General features: G+C 40.1%; 2 protein-coding genes across 2 annotated transcripts in view; one reads left to right on the top strand and one right to left on the bottom strand.

The window, feature by feature from the left end:
* The window catches only part of LOC111866025 (allatostatin-A receptor), a 421775-nt gene extending 407210 nt beyond the window's left edge, over positions 1–14565 (bottom strand). Inside the window, exon 1 of the mRNA XM_033752073.1 lies at positions 14495–14565. Within this exon, the coding sequence (XP_033607964.1) occupies positions 14495–14527 (33 nt within the window). The 5' untranslated portion in view covers positions 14528–14565. The remainder of the gene's footprint in view (positions 1–14494) is intronic.
* The window catches only part of LOC111866023 (transient receptor potential cation channel protein painless), a 27473-nt gene continuing 22204 nt past the window's right edge, over positions 14531–19799 (top strand). Inside the window, exon 1 of the mRNA XM_033752070.1 lies at positions 14531–14578. The gene's annotated coding sequence lies outside the window, so the exon portion shown is untranslated. The remainder of the gene's footprint in view (positions 14579–19799) is intronic.

Genomic DNA, 19799 nt, shown 5'->3' with positions numbered 1-19799 from the left:
TTTTACTGTGTCAAATTCGAGACTCCTCCAACGCGGGGGGGGGGAGATCCACGTATTTATACCCCCAGGCATAGGATAGCCCAGTTATATCCCCGGATATTGGGTTCCATTCTCATCGCCTTCTAAGACTCGCAGAGTTACTGTGTAGGTATGCGGACCCCACAGGGAACACCGCTTTCAAAAGTTCTTCAATTTTTTATGTTTATTTTGAGTAGCAATGGCAGTTACGTCATAGCGTGCTTAATGTGTCATTGCCTAGTAACGGATGACATCTCTTGTTAAAGTATTTGATCATGTCGCAATACGTTATGAAATTGCGAACATTTTATAAATCGATCGAAGTATAAGTGAAAAAATAAATAAGCGTAGACGAGAGTATGAGTTGAAGCGTAATTAATTTTATATTGAGCGTAGCCTAAATTGTAAGGTGAGTTCTCATTGTCATTAGAAGGAACATCTTGTTGAGATCCGGCGGGATGATTAAAATAATTACCTTCTGAGTTAATAGATGGTTAACAACGTTTCGGAGGGACCTACTGCCTCCATATTCAGGGTAGAAATTAGCCAACCAGAGATGTGTTCGAGCTGTTTGGGAAGGTTACCCAACGTGAGTAGGAACACAAGGGAATCCATCAAGCAAGGCAATTATTGTAAGATTTGAGGCTTTCACGGCGGTGACTATGAAGAAAGCAGTCTTCTGGGATTTGGCACCGTGTATATGTGGTGTTAACCGACGTTCCTCCGAAACATCGGTTAACACCACATATACACGGTGCCAAATCCCAGAAGACTGTTTTCTTCAAGGCAATTATTGTTTCCGCTTTTCAAGTATCCCTTGATATTACGTCTTCTGATCTTCCCTGTTTCATTGGCTGCCTTTTTTATATAACTGACCCCAGTCCCATTTGGGCATAATCCCACCTTGGAGCTGGAGGTGGAAGATTTGTTCGAAATGTTAGTAGTCACTGATGAAACTACACCGTTGTCACAACCCAGAAAACTTAGTCTTAATTTTCGTCGCTTTGAAACCCCAAAATCGCGAATTGTTAGGATAGATCTTAATGAAAATAAAGTTTATATCTTTAGAATTAAAGCGAGATGTAACAAATTTGCCTATATGCAGTTGAGGGCATTTCCTAATTTAAAAACTATGACGTCATTAAGATGTTGTTGCTTTGATTTTATTTAAGTTGAAATTTTCTGTTAAAGCAATATACCTCATTTAGTGTGGGGAATGTCCAAGCCGAGCCTCGCTTTATGTAAAAATTAAATGAAGAGCTCAGGCAGAGTTCCGTTACTTGCAGGTGTTGAGTTACAGACCGCAGACGGGAAACGAACACGCACATACGTAGGCACACATCATTAGACAAGTCTTGCACAAGGATTCCTGAGTACATCAGCAGGACTGTACATCTCCAGCTAAATTTTGGCTATGCCTAGGTATTTATTTTCAGCTATACTTCCCGTACAGTCTTTGCAATAAAATGGGTACACTAAAAGGACGTTACACAAAGGTAATTTCATCACAGAACGTAAATAAAGACAGGTAATATCTTCCAACTAAAAATTATGTTTTATCGTATATGAAAATTTGGGTCTCACAGCCGTTAAAACAATTGTTTTATAGATTCTAAAGGGTTCTGACGATGGTGTATAACACTCAAGAGTTACTGGGTTTTTGGCCTTTGTCCATCGTCCTGTGCTCTAGAAACCAGAAAACATAACATTTCCGAAACTGGATCCAGTAATTTCTACGGAACTAAATTGAGTAGGGGTCTTTCTCCCTCACCTGAGGACGGAAACAGATCCAGTTCCCGAAACGTTCTGTTTTCTAGTTTCTAGAATATCTGACGATGGACGAAGCCCCAAACCCCAGTACTTCTGAGGGACATTGTCTTCTAGGTTATGACGATATTTAGAATTGTCTGACGTTATGATTCTTGTACGTGATTACCAATATTTCGCAGGAACTTGTTGCATTGATATTCTACCCAGAAGATGAAGGCGGCAAGTAACTCCGAAACATTTGTAACAACCTACAAATTACACGAAGACCATATGCTTACAGAATTGTGCAGGTAACAATTTGTTCTTAGTATCGAATACGATAGTATAGTGGGAAAGCTGTTTGACTTACCAGACAGTGTGGTGCAATAACTGGTGGATTAGCTAAAGATTAAGGCAATTCACTCGACCCTGAAACTGTACAGTAGAGCCCCAATGCATCTTGGCCAAGGCTGAAACCAGACCTGCTTGTTTTGACATTACAATATTCCCGACTTTACGCATATCATAAGAGATGTTTATTTCTGTAGACCTGAATTGTTGGTTCCTGTAATATCTCAGCATCAATAACATGTCATGATGCTGACGTATTACAAATTAAGAGCCAAAAGCACTTCATGAATAACAAGTTGATTACGAAATTTGATATAGCCAGTATGCTTCACGCACCAGGGTACGTCATACACTGTGAAGGCAACTTTACGGATAGAAGTCATATATACGTACACGTTTGAAATCTCCACCGCGCATACACACCAGAAGTTCATTAAAAATTTCGTAAGTTTAAAGAAGACGTAACAGTCTGCATAATCAACTGTCTATGTCGAGTCCTCGATAACGTAGCGGGTGGAGTAAGTTGGCTAAAAAGGGGAACGAGAGGTCGAAGGGAATTCCCCTAGGTAAAGTTAAAAAGGTAAAGTTATCCCTGAAACATTCCATGGAGGCCCATAGGGTTGTGAGACATGGAGGCTCCCACATTTTCTAGACAGTCGGCTCACAGATGGCAGTAAGGTTGTCAGCCTTACGCGCCGGACGTCCTTTACCCCCCAGGAGGATTTCAGGTACTCATTTCTGTTAGAGGCTGAGTCGAACCCAGGGCCATAATACGGCTGGAAGGATTAGGTAAAAGGTAACATAAAGTTGTCAAAGTGCCATGAAGGCGTATGGGGGAGTGGATATATAGATCCACATTATCTTGACCACGGCACTAGTTGGAGGTGAGTGGTCGCTTCACGTCACGGCCGCTTAACCCCGGGGAAAGAGCTCCCGGCACCCATTGGATAGGAGGCTGGGTGGACCCCAGAGCCGGTCTGGACGACGTGGAGAACAGGAAATTCTTGACCTTACCGGGACTCGAACTCCAGTTCATCGGTCGTCCAGCCCATATCGAGTCACTATACCGACTACGCTATTCCGGCATCTGGAAGGTTTAGATAAATTAGAAAATCCAACCACCTCATCGGGAATCGTGCCCGCGACCTTCTAGCTTGTAGTGCATCAACCAACTACGCTGCAACCACAATTTTGCCATCAGCATCTCCTTAGCAGATTCCTTATTCTTTGTCCTCTCGGAAATATGCTCGTCAACATAACTTCCTTCCAGTTAAGCATATTCGGGTACTTCGCACCTCAGGCCATAGCCTAAAATCCCCGCATTTATATGCTCAGTACTGTTAGGCACTTGTTTCTGTGTGGCCTATGTGGATAGAGGCACGAATATAAGGACATCCATTTTGCATTGAATAGTCTTTTATATTTAGATTGCTTCTAGGTCTGTATTGTAAGGTATGACGGTTAAAAATTCTATAAGACCTCTCCGAACAGTAACGTGCTCCCAAAAACAAGCCATGTATACTTAAAGTAAAGATGTCAGGTCCAAAGTGCAGTCATTATAATTCGTTTCAGATTTCTTTCTCTTGGTGTTAGGTTGCATCGTAGTAAAACTGTACTGTTTTTAATATGCCGCAGTTCAGTTACAATGACTGCACTTTGGACCTGACATCTTTACTTTAAGTATGTTTCATGTTGCAACAAATGTGGCACTACGTGATGCGATCAAAAACCACATGAAAGGGGGAAAGATGTACGAATAATTATTGATCGATTTCGTACATCTTTCCCCCTTTCATGTGGTTTTTGATCGCATCACGTAGTGCCACATTTGTTGCAACATGAAACTGATTTGCTGAAGAAAATAATTGAATGTTTTGAACGTCGGTTATGCATATTTTCTCAGAATTCGGAAGAAGTATTATAGCTCTTAACAGAATAATTTTTTTCTGGTCGCCGTTCCTATTGCCCTATAATGCATTCTATCTCCGCTCTCCCTCCCGAGGGCCCAAGAGGTCACCTTCTTGAAACAATCCGCCTGTACGTATACCTCTGCCAATTGCACTTTCTACACTCTGCGACACTGAAGAACCAAACAGGGCGGTCTGCGTTATGAATTAACGCTGTAGAATTGTACTTTGGAGGAGAAGTGTTCGAAACACTGGATATCCTGAGTGAAGTCTTTCGTGATTTTCCTTAGTCACTCCTCCCAGGGAAGAATCTGTGCAGTCCTACCATTGGACCACTTTCACTTACTTCTGTTCACAATTCATCACGCATCTATCGTCCTGTCTTCCGACTCTATATATTACTGACACCATCGGAAAATAGGTCACATCTCAAGAGATAGTGAGACACTGAGAGATGGGGGGAGGGCATGTTCCTTCGAAACGTCGGTATCCACATACACGACTACACGGTGTCATAACCCAGAAGACCATAATCTGATAAGTCATCACTGTACTCACTTACTTACTCATGGAGCTGAGCCCTTCTTAAGAAGCCGCCAGTTCTGCAGCTACTCAAGAGTTACCCAGTATTTTATGGAACCCGAAGGTTCATTACCGTGTTCACAAGAGCCCTCCACAGGTTCCTATCCTGAGCCAGATCAATTCAATCCATACCATCCAATTCCTTATCTCTAAGATCCATTTTAATAATGTCCGTCCACCTACGCCTTGTCTTCCCAGTGGTCTCTTTCCTTCTGGCTTTCCCACCAATATCCTGTATGCATTTCTCTTCTCCAAATTCGTGCTACGTGCCCTTCCCACCTCGTTCTCCTTGACTTGATCATTGGAATTATACTTGGAGAAAAGTACAAGTTATGAAGCTCCTCATTATGCAGTTTTCTCCAGCTTCCAGTCACTTCATCTATCTTCGGTCCAAATATTCTCCCCAGCACCCAAGACACCACCATAAAAACAAAAACCTATAATCTATCACCACTACCCTTTTCAGACATATATTTCAAAATATGTAATCATTCTTACCTCTCACTTTCGCAAGCTACTGAAAGTTACGAGATACGTGGAAATGAGGCAGTGAACAGGCGCAATTAACAGCTGCCTACAAGGCCTCACAAAAAGGGGGTTTTATTTGTATTATCCGTGGTTTCATTAATCAAGTGATGAAGCAGCAATAAAACCGCACGCGCTTTCATTACATGTAATTAGGACGAGCTGTGAATTGATTCCACCGAAGGAAAACTTACTTTGACTTGCAGGGGATCTTGGTATAACTTGCTGGCGGCTTTACAGGTGCGTTGAATGAAGGGGAACAGCCTGCAGGTGATTTTGATATTAAACAGTTCTGCTTCCAAGATATACCAAGTACACTCATGTCACAAAACCAGTCCTGGTGGCTTTTGAATTAATCAGAAACGCGCTTCATTGTGTTTCGCTTACATCACATTTAATTTGTATGTTCCTTTACGTTAGGCCTAGATGTCTGCCTTAGACTAAGTTGTCAATTAATATCTAAGTGTAAAAAAAGGTAAAGCTATCCCTGTGCCAGGCCGTGAAGGGCCATAGGGTTGTGAGACGTTGAGGGTCCCACATTATCTAGACAATCGGCTCAAAGATGGCGGTAAGGTTTTCAGCCTTACGCGCCGGCCGCGCTTTACAGCCCAGGAAAATTACTCAATTCCTGGTACTCATTTCCGTTAGAGGCTGAGTAAACCCCAGGGCCTAGTGCGGCTGGAAGGATTAGGTCAACTGAAAGAATGCAATGACCTCATAATATCTAAGTGTATCTAGTTTATTTCTCTGTCTTAATTGCATGTTAAAACGCCAACTTGTTTCGGTCATACAAGACCGTCTTCAGAGGGTGTTCCATATTAAATGAACTTTATAATTCATGCATATAAAAATAAAGGATTTAAAATTTCCGGATTATAAATTTCTTGTAAAAGCTAAAACTAATATTATGTTAAAATTCATGGTATAGAACGTAGTTACTTTAATTTAGTTGATTATGACGAGTTGTGCTGTGTTGTGTGTTGCTGCCTCGTACTCGTTTAAAATAACTGTGACCTATATATATGACTTTTAGCACAATATTAGTTTAAAATTTTACAATAAATTTTCACTTTAGCATGACTTCCCCGGAATGTAGTATTGTATGACGGAGGGAGTTTGGGGTTTTAACTATATGTAATCAGCATATGCAAATAAAGTAAGTATGCTTATTTGGTAATTTATATCATCTTGATATATATATTCTACAGCCCATTGTTGGGCCTTGGCCGCTTTTCAGTTTCTTAATCCTATACACCAGTGGTTCTCAAACTTTTTACCTCCGAGCCCCCCTGACAAGAGAAAATACTCTCAGGCCCCCAGCCTGTTTTTTTATCAAAATAGAAGTCATGGTATGTCTGACGTTTTATGCAGTTTACTTTGTGTTCTTTTACATACTATTTAGTAGTTCTTTTACTCAAAATTAAAGTATCACAGTATTGGGCCTACAATAAAAATTAGTTTTAACACTTGCAATTAACCAAAATATGTATTGAAATTAAACGATATTTAACTAACAAGTATTTAATTTTTTTTCTGCAAAGAAAATCAAACATTTAAATGTCAAAGTTCAGTGTGATGGATGGGCCTGCTTTTGAGAATAAAGTTTATCAAAACGTGGTGTAATATCAGAAATGGCCCCTCTAACTTCTTTAGCAATATTTAGCCTTGAACGATACTTTGACACTATAGCTTCCATAGCAGAAAACCCTGTCTCGCATTAGTAAGTTGTTGCGAAAGGAATCAGGATCTGCAATGCTTTTTGGCTCAAAGTTGGGAATTCCGTGCCAATATGTATCGAGAACTCCAACAAAGACAGTTGTTCTTGTTGTTCTTGCTTATTTACATTCAGAGATGATGGCCCAGGAGCATTTTTGAATGAATTTTTAATCCAATTAAATTCATCAAAATCACTGCAAAAGTGTTTCTCGAAATGAACTTCAACATTATGAGATGATCAAGTAGTCAGCTTTTTATGTCCATTGGAAGCACTGGATTATCGGTGTCTTGTACCATTGACACTAGAGTAGGGAACATGTCTAGCGTGTCACTTTCCATACTGTTTCTCCAGAGCTCTAATTTTCTCATGAATGCCTTCACTTTGTCATTTCAAGAAAGTACAGTTGCCTCGTTCCCTTGAAGTGAAGTGATGAGGATATTTAGTTTCTCAGATATATCTGTGAGGTAAGCCATTTTCAATAAAAAAATCCTTGTTGCTGAAACTGTCTGCCAGTGAGTGATTTTCCCCATTTAAAAAACAGAACACCTCATTCCTCAGCTTAAACATTCTCTTTAATACCTTGCCTCTTGAAAGCCATCGAGCATCACTAAAAAACAACAGAGCAGTGTGTTCGGCACCCATTTCCTCACACAGAATTTTAAAAAGTCTAGACTTCAGAGGATGCGGCTGCTGCCAAACTATCAACGCTGTCTCTGTCATACGCGTTTTATAATTGCCGGTAAAGAGAATAATTATTAGTTATTTTGAAATTCATGATAATTAAAGCCTGTACTCATCAAAAGTTTTTCTATATGTATTTTTACTTTTATTTTTTTACTTTTCTAATTGATTTATGGCAGTTTTAATTTTTATCTGTAGGAAAGTATGCTGTGCCCCCCTTTCAAGCCNNCCCCCCCCCTTGGGGTCGCGCCCCACAGTTTTATAACCACTGCTATACACAGTCTGTAGAAATCTTTCGACGGGCGAGCAGCCCGTCGCAAGGCCGCTACCCACACACAGAATAAGGCAAATACAAAATAAACGCAGACAGACCTCCATACTTCGATCCCGGTGTCCGAGCACGGCCACTGGGATCGCATCAAAAGGAATGCCAACGGCACGTGGTGCCCCCAAGCGGTCACCTGTTCCAACAAGAACTAACTACGCTCGATGTTGCTCAACTTCGGTGATCAGAATGGCATAGGCTTACGTAAGCTATCTTACGGCCGCGCCACAGCTCAAGCGGTTAGTCGCCGGCTTCCCACCGCAGCGGCCCGGATTCGAGCCCGGGTCTGATCAAGTGGGATTTGTGGTGGACAAAGTGACGCTGGGGCGGGTTTCCTCCGAGTACTACGGTTTCCCCTGCCAACCTTCATTCCACCAAATTCTCCATCATAATAATCACCCGGGGCAGGTACAATAGGCCAAACAGTGGCCGACGTGCCGAGTGGACCCAGTTGGACTCCACTTCCCCCCCACTATGCGAATAAAAAAAAGCTATATCTGATTAATTTTGTTTCAATATTTCAAAATTAATACTAAATTAGGCATGTGTTCCGCGTCTAACAAATGGTACCATAATGGACCGAGACTCAAATATAGACAGTACTACCGAAAAATTAAATAAAAAATAGCTTGCCTAGATAACCCCATGAAAAATTCCTTGCTGGAAAGCCCATAATCGCACAGAGTAAAAAATGGGAGAAATCCCGCCTTTTATTGTACCCCAAAGTTGATCACCGTGTTCATAATAATTCGTCCCTTTATCCATCCTGAACGGCGTGGTTCGATCACACCCTCTCTCTCTAAAACTATTTCAATATAGTATTATCTTTCCACTGCGCTGAGGTTTTTCAGTGGCAATATACATTTCATACCAGAGACTTTGTCATTTATAAACAGAACCATAAATTAGTAAACAGGTTCCACCACATGTAAAAATTGAGCATGACGGATCTCACAATAAGTCCCTGTAGCTCATATTTTCTGACGTCAAGATAGTTTCAGGGAAAACCAGGATGGGATGACTTAAAGTCAAAACAAGATATCCTTGAATCGAAATTTGTCATGGAGATGATAAAACACGGTAGTTATGATTCTTTTTCTTCGTTTAATTTATAGTGACATTTAAATTGTGCATGCATTTCATTATGGACCGGACCGACGGACATGAACACAAGGCGAAGTGTTGCTACGGATGATAGCTTAAGCGCCACTCCAAGAGAACTTGTGATACAATGACGCGCAGCTCCTCGAATTCTCAACCTTCGGCAGTAGATGAAGGGCCGGTCACGGTAGCCCAGCGGTCTAAAGCATTTACTATCTTCGTTCGCTCGGAAGCCGGGATTGTGGGTTCGAATCCCACATAAGTCATTGATGTTTGATGTTTGTATGCGTTTATTCTGTTTTTTTGTTGTGCTGTGTTTAGGTAGAGGCCTTGCGACGAGCTGATCACCTTTCTAAGGAGTCCTACCGTCTGTAAAAGTGATCACGAAACTTAGAAATCGGCCATATGCTCCGAAGTTGGAGCGAAGAGGAAGAAAAAACTAGATGTAGGTGTTATTAGTTAGACACTGTGACCACGTTAACCCTGAGTAAGAGACTATAAAGCCCCAGAGACCGTCTCTTTGCTGAAGTTAGGGTAAGAAATAGACAATAAAGAAGTTAATAGAATGAATGACAGAAGAAACGGGATGCTTACTGCAAACACCTCCGCAACTGATTGTATTTTCCGTACGTGACGCGTAACGAGCAAGACTGCCGGAGCGGTAAGCTTCTCACTTGTATTCAGGAGGTGCAAGATTCGAATTCTGGCCGCGACACCAACAGTTGTGGTTGTGTTGTTTGCGGTTTCACCCAGTCCCCTTCATTCATTCATCAGTAATCTGTCAAGAGGACAGGTCCACAGTCTCTTCCAAAACAGTTCCTCCACTTAATGCTGTCTCAAGCTTTCTCCTTCAAATAAAAATATCCTCTTCTGTCCCCAAGGTCATCCAGCATCTTCTTACGTCTCCTTCCTCGTTTTCTGGTCACTTCTATCCGCCCCTCTATCTTCGCATACATGGTATCTCTGTTTTTGGAAAGAGACTATCCAGGAAAAGTGATAATGTGGTAGTTTTTCCATTTGCTTTCCACATCGCAGTACAACAGCCGTTCAAACCACTCTGGTCACACCTGTTGCTATACGAACTTGAACCATCTCGAGCATCATTTGCTCTGTGCTTCAAGTCGCTGCTGATGACGCTGCTTCCGGCATCAGTTTTTGGTTTTTGGTGTCTCTCTTCGTCTGATGTCTACCCTTTGATCTGTCCAGCAAGGGAGGCCCTGCCAGTAGCTACGCTACCGCTGGTATAGCTCTCAGGGTCCTTGACATACTCAAACCCCCTCACCACGATAAGGTGGAGACACCAACGAGGGGCCAGTCCCCTTATGGAAGTTAAAAGATAATAGCATATCTTAGGCCAGGAACACTTTATTCCACAGCCTTTCAATTTCTTTGTTCACCAACAGATTGCTATTCACGCTATGTAATGCGCTACTTAAATAGCTGCCAAATACATTACGGGCAGATAAACAACCCACATATGTCCTACAGGAACTGTATACGTGCGCTTGTTGAGACAAAGGTAACTGTCAAACTTCGTGGGTCTGTGGCACAGGTTTATTATTATGTATGACCCAGTGGCAAAGATCATCAATCATCAGAATCATGAACTGGTAGAAACGTCATTAATATTTAGTTTTATGATTTTATATGCGTAAGAAGAGTGCATTACAGGCTTTTGTCCTTTTGTCCTTTTGTCCGTCTTCCATTCAGTGACTTCTGTTTCATTCAATGAGTGGCATGCAACACAAATGAAGCATTGTCATTGTTTTTTTTTTCCTGTTTCTTGCAGAGACATGTAATTAATTTCTATTCCGTGAATGCTCATATGTGTGATAACATTTCACGTTGCAGGACAATGCGAATGACTATGAATGTAGAAATTTATGTAGAATATCATGTAGAATGTAGAATGTATTTATGTAGAATATTATTTCACGGAAGTTTTATGGCACCTTAGTGCATAGTACCTCATTCAAAATGGAAGATGTTTATGAAATTCAGTATTCATTAATTCATTCATTCATCAGTGGCACTGCAGGCCTTTGTTGGGCCTTGGCCTTTTCTTTAGTTTCTTAATCTTTTTTACACAGACTGTAGGAATCCTTGGAAGAGTGATCAGCTCGTCGCAAGGTCGCTATATACACACAGACAGTCATGCTTCGAGTGGGATTCGAACCCACGATCCCAGCGTTCGAGCGAGCGAAGACCGCCTTAGACCGCTTGGCCACTGTGATAGGCGTGATTCAATATCGGCTACGTAGATCTGACCCGAAGGGGGTCTCAGTAGTATAAAAACAAAACCCGGTGATTAGATAACACTCAAAGACACTACATTCAGCTACTGTCGAATAGGCTCGGAATGAATATCATAAAGTTCTTTCTGACTTGTTCCAGAGGTGCCTGGTCTGAACCTCGGAAGGAACACGAATGTCCAGAGTACTTTCGTGATTTTTCGCAGACTCTCCGGACGAATACCAGAATAGCACCATGAAATTGGTCTCGGGTTTAAGGTGTGTGGATTTTATGAAAGGGTTGATGCCTTAAACAGAGGCGTTCTTCGGGTGTCATTAGAAAATTCTGCGTGATATTGACATTTTACAGGACAAGGTAAGAACAGTTGGTTAAAGAAAACTATACGTATTCCGTTCTTTTAAACTCTCAGGGAATACTAGGAATAAATTGGATGTTCGTGTGTAAATAAATAGATGATGTTCTCTGATGCTACAGTTTGGATACCTTTTGTATACTCATAAAATTTGAACTCTTCTTAAATAAGAACACTTCTTAAATGCCAGAATGTCAATACCCTAGTTTCGTGAATATTGGCCAAATGATTTAAACGTGGAACCCGGAGGATGCATGGCGAGAAGTTTCTCACAGATCATTATGATTCCCCTCCCTTTTCATGTACCGAATGTAGTTCAGTGAAAATATACAAGGATTAATTGAGACATGTAACAAGACGTTCTGGGAAGAACTGATTGCTTACTTTCCTTCCATTACATATTGAGTATATGATACGACACGGACCACTCAAAAAACACAACTTCCAACAACTTTTTAATGCTATGTGACATGGTGCACGAAAGCCGCAAAAGCGGAACCAAAAGAGATGACTGTTGTTTGGCAACGTTTCTATAAACATATTCCCAAGACAACTGATACACACGCAGAAAAGTTAGGGTGGGGGGGACACAAACACTTAAACAGCAAGGTGATCTCATAAGCCTCTTTTCATTTGTTTAAAATAAGGAAAGTAGATTAGCAGCCAAAAAAAATATACAGCGAATATTTGATCCGGTAATGGATATGTTGTGCTAAATGTATTTTATAAGGGTGGTACCATGTGATCACATGCTAAAATTACAGATGTTGGTATGTATAGATTGATGGCCGCGCCATAGCCCAAGCGGTTAGTCGCCGGTTTCCCACCGCGGTGGCCCGGGTTCGATCCCGGGTCTGATCGAGTGGGATTTGTGGTGGACAAAGTGGCGCTGGGGCGAGTTTTCTCCGAGTGCTTCGGTTTCCACTGCCAATCTTCATTTCACCAAATTGTCCATCATTATAATTACCCAGGGCAGGCTACAATAGGCCAATCAGTGGCCGCCGTGCCGCGTGGACCCAGCTGGACTCCAACCCCCACTAAGCGAAAAAAAGAATATATATGGATTGATGGACAGCCAGTATGCCTACTGGAGACAACTACAATTCGCTGCACCAGTTACATTTACATGTGGATGTGTGCGGAATATGTACCTTATTGTATGCGTTCACATTTATTTTATCGAGTTAATCATGTTATTTAATTTACTCTCAGAAGCGTATACGTGTTAATGTGTATAGTGATGAGCTTAACTAATCTAACCCCAGTCTAACCTTACAGCCGTTAAATTCAACTGACCTGACAGTGTGACTCTCTTTTGCCAGAGTGTACAGATGGTTGCGCAGTGGTCTGACATGCGAAACTGACCTAACCTTACGTACGTAATTCAATGTGACAACACACAACACGATTAAGCACACACTCTGACGCTCCAGTCGACGTTGAGGTGAATTATTGCGCTTTTCTTCCCTGAAGTCTTCCATTCACCATTCTATCATTAATGATCATAGGAAAATTGCAATTATATCAATAGACTTGTCGCAAACAGTACAACGTTTCGTGAAAATCGGTCAAATAATATTAGTTAGTTCCACAGTCTCACGTGCAACACTAATTTTCTATAAAACTTATGAAAACATATTCACTTTAAAATTTTACACTACATGTTTCGACCAATGCTGTCATCATCAGGTGGATGAAGAAACTGCTGTCTTCTGCGTAAGTGCTCAGGTTGTATATATACCAGTCTACACGATGTCAGATCTCAAGTAATCGCGATTTGGATAATCACCGTCGTGAGAAATTCGAATCTCAGACAGAAATAAAATATTTGGGAAAATTTAAGTCCCTTATTTCCTTTATATATTCACTGATATGCCTTATGTTTTGCAGACACCAGGCTTAAATTCCCCGCTGGAAAATTTTCTGAGTCGTTCATGGTTTTACTCAGTCCTTTAAGTCAATGCTGTATTAGATCACTGTTCCTTCATTACAAAACCTGTCTTACCAGTCACGAATGTCTTATCTTGTCATTCCATAATATATATATATATATATATATATATATAATCTGTAACTGAAATTAATTCGTTAAATAACGTAAGAATTATTTGAAATTAATAAACTAGTTTTGTTGTACGTAATTAAATATATATCCTTTTATCAATATATCGCAATGGTGGTGTAGTTATGTGAACAGATGTTATTAGTATTACCAATTTAATTTTTACATTGTAGCACAGTTTTTATGTTGTAGTATCGCCAAGCAACATTCTGTGTTGCACATACGCTTTATTCAAACTGCATTAATATTCGTTATTCATAGACTGCATGTTTCTATCTACAGAGGAATCATCAGGCTTTGTATACCGTAAACCACTCAATCACAATACATCATAGGTATAAAACAGCTTTTAATCAAATTACATGACTAATCTATTTAATTGTTAATTTATAATTTGTTAATTTATTAAATTTGAAATTCTAGATCATATCCATTGTGCCTTATACCAGTGTTTATAATGTATGCTTAATTCATATTAAAATTGATTAAAATGCAGTAAATATGATCTGTTGTGTTATTTATTAATGTGTATCATTTGTCTGTGTGTGTGTTGTTAGGTGTTGACATATTTTATTAAATTATTCTCTTAGATCGTCGTAAACTTTGTTGTGTGGCGAGCCAACGATGCAATAAGAAGTAGGATTTCAGGATCTCACAGGGGTGGTTATGAAGGGTTCTATCTTTTGGGATGTAACACCGTGTCATATACCAGAAGATAGTAATCTCAATGCAATAAAAAATGTGTGATATATAATACATAGCTCAACGTGACGTAAATATATATACAGTAGTATCTCAAGTTAATGTCACTTTATATGTTTCCAGGTTATAGCGTACTTAGTCTTGAGAGTGAGTAAGCTGTAATACTCACCATTAGGAAGTGCTTTCCCATTGAATACGACATAAGTCTGTCGACGTCAGATGCGTCCTCATTAATCCGTGGTTGCGTCTGTCGGTAGGTACCTATAGCATCCCTGAGAGCTACAGTGCATCCATCTATTAGCCGTGAGTTTAACTATTTAGTTGCATGAATACCTGACTATTAGCGGTGAAGCGTATAATTTGATTGATGGGAATGATTAATACAGTCGGTAGTATTGTTATTTTATCCGAATTTATGGGGCTTAACGTAATATACATATCTGGTTAACAAACTTGTAGTTCCATGCAGTTGCATCACGTAGTGGCTGCAATTGTGGTACAAGTATATCCATTTTAAGCCTGGCTAATTACCTTGGGTTTCCATGGATGCTTTGGCAAGAGGAATCATGCTGATTGTATGGACCAATAATACATGATATTATGTTGTTGGTCAGCGTTATTTGCGTCCTCTGGCAGAATGTGATGTTTTTCTTAATGAGAAAGCGGTTCCTGTTATTTTCATGGAGAGCAGATGTAACATTTGCTGGCATGTAATTTAGAAACTTTATCAGTCCTACCACTCAGTGGCATATTAATTTCCATTTTGTTTTTAGTTATTGTTGGGAAGACGCCCATTACACAAAGAATATATTACAGAGTCTTCAGAAGAATTCTAATTTAATGGATTTATAAAAACACATTAATTACACCGAAAAAAAAAAACAGTATCTAACTTCAAATGAACTTCATTCAGTAGATCCCTTCCTGTGAAGCTGATACCCGCTGAACTGACTCAGATACTTTCCCACCTATTGGAGCCAGTAGGTTAATTAATATATTCACAAGATTCCATAAATGGGTCCTATAGTGAGCAGATTATTCCGTCACTCCCTCACAGACTACTTCGACATCATCTAATATGGCAGTGGTACTCCGTCAGCCACAAGTTTTAAATTTAAATCAAATAGTGTTTCCCCTAAAACATGTTTCTGATTTCGATTTCATTCTCGAAATAAACAGCGATTTCTTCCCTTAGATCGATTTAATAGTAGACTGTATAGTCACGTGTACGCCTAGGCACCTCAGTGAGCGGCCTCTTTCCTTCAGATTTTTAAAGCAAACTGTTGTATGAATCCTTCATATGTTCCGTGGGGACTTTCACTATCACAGAACAAAGTTAATTCTGAAGTTCACTGTCTAGCCCGGAGTGGATGGTCACGTGTCTTAACGTCGACCTTCAACTTTGTTTAGAAATATGTTTGTACTCCAAGTCCTCGACCTTGTGTATTTCCTATGTTTATGAACACGTCAGTGGGGGTACACTAAAGGCTTGTATGTTAAGTGCGTTCACTGAAGCTTGAGCTATGTAACGGCGCTTTCTACAGTTCGTAGATTACAGAACGTCGGATAATAAGCTTATTATGAATGATGACTTCAAAATGTGCCGTGGCCTACTATAAGATACTACTCGTGTATTTGCTTGGAGGGACTGAGGAAGATCACGAAAACTTCAGTCAGGATGACTGGTCTCCGGTCTGATATTCGAATCCGTTATCTTCCGAACACGAAGTAAGAATGTCGGTGTAGGGACGGGCTGTGGGCTGGACGACCAGGGCTCGATTACTGCAGACCAAGGTTTTTCTCTTTTGCTCAGTGTCCAGACTGGTGCGGGGGCCCACCCAGTGGGTACCAATGGCTCTTTCCCAGGGGGTGAAGATGACCGTTCATATCCCTCTTGTGCCGAGGTCAATAAAATATGGAGATATTCCTCCACGCCCACATGACTTTATAACATCTCTCTCTCTTTCTGTTGCTCCCGTTTTGGAGCAGAGGACATCCGTGAAACTCTTGGTTTCACTTCCGTTTCTTAACCCTAAAACAGTTGTTAGGACTCCTTGGACGGGAGATCAACCCTTCGCCAGGCCGCTGCCTACACAGGACAACACAAATAGAATAAACACAGACATCCATGCCTTGAGTGGGATTCGAACCCACGATCCCAGTGTTCTAGCGAGCGAAGAGAGTTCATGCCTTAGACCGCGTGACTACTGTGATCGAAACTTTATGACATAGTACTTAATTAGTTAAGCGAGGGACAACTTCACCGTTTTACCTTTACTCACAAATGTTACGTTCGGTAGGCAGCATGTTCAATAGTGATAAGTCCCTCGCACGAGTTTTCATGTGTATTGACATATTAAAGCAGTGCTCGTCAATAGAATATAACTTACAGACTCAGCGCTGATCAAGCAAAAGTTCTGGGATGTGGAGAGAGTTGGTTTCAAAACTAGCGCCATCACAAACCGCCAACTTAAACTGGATAACTTTGTTAATTAGATGCAAGTAACTTCTCAAAATCCGAGATAGCTCAGTACAGTCGCAGTGTCATTGGTAAATTTATAAATATGGCTGTGTGTTTAGGCAGGAGTATGAGGGAAATGAAACATGGCTCCACCGGTTCCTGGCTTCGGCATACTCTGGAGGTGAATAGCCACTTTCTCTGTGCAACAGTATACATGGGTAGGAAGTTGAGTGTACCCCAGGGCCAGTCTGAACCTTGCAAGGTCACTGAGGCTATTAAAAGTAATTGAGTTCTTTTCCATTACATTCTGCTTCCGCCTTACTTACTTACTTACTCATGGAGCTGAGCCCTTCTTGAAGAGCTCCCAATTCTCCAGTTACTCAAGAATTTCCCATCATTTTATGGAATCTGAACGTCCATGACCGTGTTGACAAGAGCCCTCCACTTGTCCCTATCCTGAGCCAAATCAATCTAATCCATATCATCCTATCCTGTTTCTCTAAGATCAATTTTAATATTATCCACCCACTTATGCCTTGGTCTTCCCAGTGGTCTCTTTTTTTTCTAGCTTTCTTATAATTATCCTATATGCATTCATCGTCTCCCCCATCCATGCTACATGCCCTACCCACCTCACCCTCCTTAACTTGATAATTCTAATTATATTTGGAGAAGAGTACAAGTTATGAAGCTCCTCATTATGCAATTTTCCTTCATGTCACTTCATCTGCTTTCCTCTGAAAATGTTTAATTTATATTACACTCATCACTGGTGTGGAACAATTTGCAGCGCACTGTAGGTTAATTATGAAAGTTTCACAACAGCTGTTCCTTTCGTCAGGGAGTATTTTAATTTTACAGAATATTACATTGAGTTATATTATATTATATTTTATTTGGTTTTATTACCAAACACAAGCGCGTAAATTGTGGATCATAGAAGCTCTGTGAAGTAGATTCAAATCCCCCTAGACTATTTTGTTAATTTTTATCAGTCGGTATTTCTGTCCATAGAAAAGGAGAACATCAAAGCAACGAAAGGAATTTGATGATGGTGAAAGTACATAGGAATCGGAAATTACAGAAATAGCAATTTCTATATTTATTTATCATCTTTGACTGAGGAAGTGTGTGGCGACCCCAACAAAATAATCTTTTTTCCGATTCGTATTTGAGAAAGGAATAAAAGGCATTAAAAGATAAAAACGCAAGATAAAACTGTTACTGTGTTTAAATTAAGCACTATGCCATTAAGACCTCGACACTAGATGAAGGTGAGTTGTCAGCTTCAAGCCCCAGAAGCTTTACCCCCTCTTTCAGCTCCTGGTACTTCTTGGATAGGAGGCTGGATAGGCCCCAGATTCGGTCTGGATGCTGTGGAGAAGAGAAAAGTCTTGGCACTACCTGGAATCGAAACCAGGCCATCCAGCTCGTAGTCCATCACTATATCCACTGAGCTATCCCGACTCCTAATGCAGTGACGAAAGAAAAGTCACCCCTGCCAGGAATTATATTCAGTACCTCAGCCTACAGACAGTCACTATAACCAAGTTACTTCTGTCATATTCATGTATTCATACAACTCAATTTCATAACAATGAAATAAATGAAAAAGTTAAATAGTTCCGTTCAGCTGGCAACACAGTGGGCCACAAACACATACAGGACAACAGTAAAGAACCCTCTTCTCGAGAACGACAAGGGGGCACACATTCGGCCCCCATCAAAAGAAATAATAAGAGGGACGACACGAACCAGGTCGGTTTACGAATTCCAATAGAATCTTAACAAACTAACTATATATATTTTAAAGTATTGGAACAGCCGCTGTAGTTGTAAAGGCTTTAGATTTTACAGCCAATTGTATACTATTTATATTGTATGTACATATTTTGACTTTTAGAACATGTACTGTAGTAGTGGCTTCTAACTGTACTGATGTAAAGATGTCCCTCTGAAGATGGTCTCTGAAGGTCGAAACATGTAAGGGCATGAATAATTGAAATAAGAAAATATTAACCAGTCACACTGAACGGAACTATTTAACTTTTCATAATATTAGTGTGGCGGACCGGAATGAAACAAATCAAATTCAGTGAAATAAATCACAGCATATTTATAAATATATAAATGATAATAATGTGATATAGAACAGAAAATTTTATACATTACACTGTTCATTAAAATTCTTACTCTACTAAGTCTAGAGTATTTTAATAAGTACCCACGATTACGCAAAGTACTCACAGAAGCCGTAAGTATCTTAGACAGAAAGCGAGGCATTGATGCCGTGAAACACGAAAGTCGTCCTCAAATAGCTTATTGTAGTTCCTTCTCGGTTATCACAAAACAGTAATTTATATTGATGAAATTTGTATTCCCCATCACATGACACTAATATTGCATATTTCTGACACACGATGTCACTTTATTTTATGTCAATTTTATTTTACTGCATAACCTTCCGAACCGTTGAATCTGTTCTTAGCATTCCTTGCTTCTGGCAACTAATTTGTCGTCACTTCCAAATTTTTATGAACTGCGACAGAATACTAAAACTTGAATGAATCTGAGTCAATGAAATTTTAAGCACCTCTTCAGTTATTTATATTATTAAATGTTTCTTGCAATATTGCAATAGAAGAAGGGCCATCTCTGTCAACTTCACTTAACACAGAACACAAGACTGACCTAACATGTTTCTTTATAATACAAAATGACATGCAACCAGATTCCACAATATGTAATTACTGGAGGTGAGGGGAAAAGTTTGGCTTGAAATTCGTTTTTAAACTTTTATAGACCGAATTTCTTTCAAATAATATCACATATTTCAGTTCATATCTCACAGGAAACAATTTACGTCTCTGCTATAAAGGCCAGCCCCTCGATGCCGTTTAGGGAAATAATCGCTTTTCACTGTGAGAACCACATGAAACACACAAACACTCTCTGTAGGCAGAATGCGGAGTTTTAGTATGTTAAAGCTGATAGTACATATATATATATATAT

The sequence above is a fragment of the Cryptotermes secundus genome, unplaced genomic scaffold, assembly GCF_002891405.2.
Source record: "Cryptotermes secundus unplaced genomic scaffold, Csec_1.0 scaffold135, whole genome shotgun sequence".
Lineage (NCBI taxonomy): Eukaryota > Metazoa > Arthropoda > Insecta > Blattodea > Kalotermitidae > Cryptotermes > Cryptotermes secundus.
This window is presented reverse-complemented; position numbering and strand designations above follow the sequence as displayed.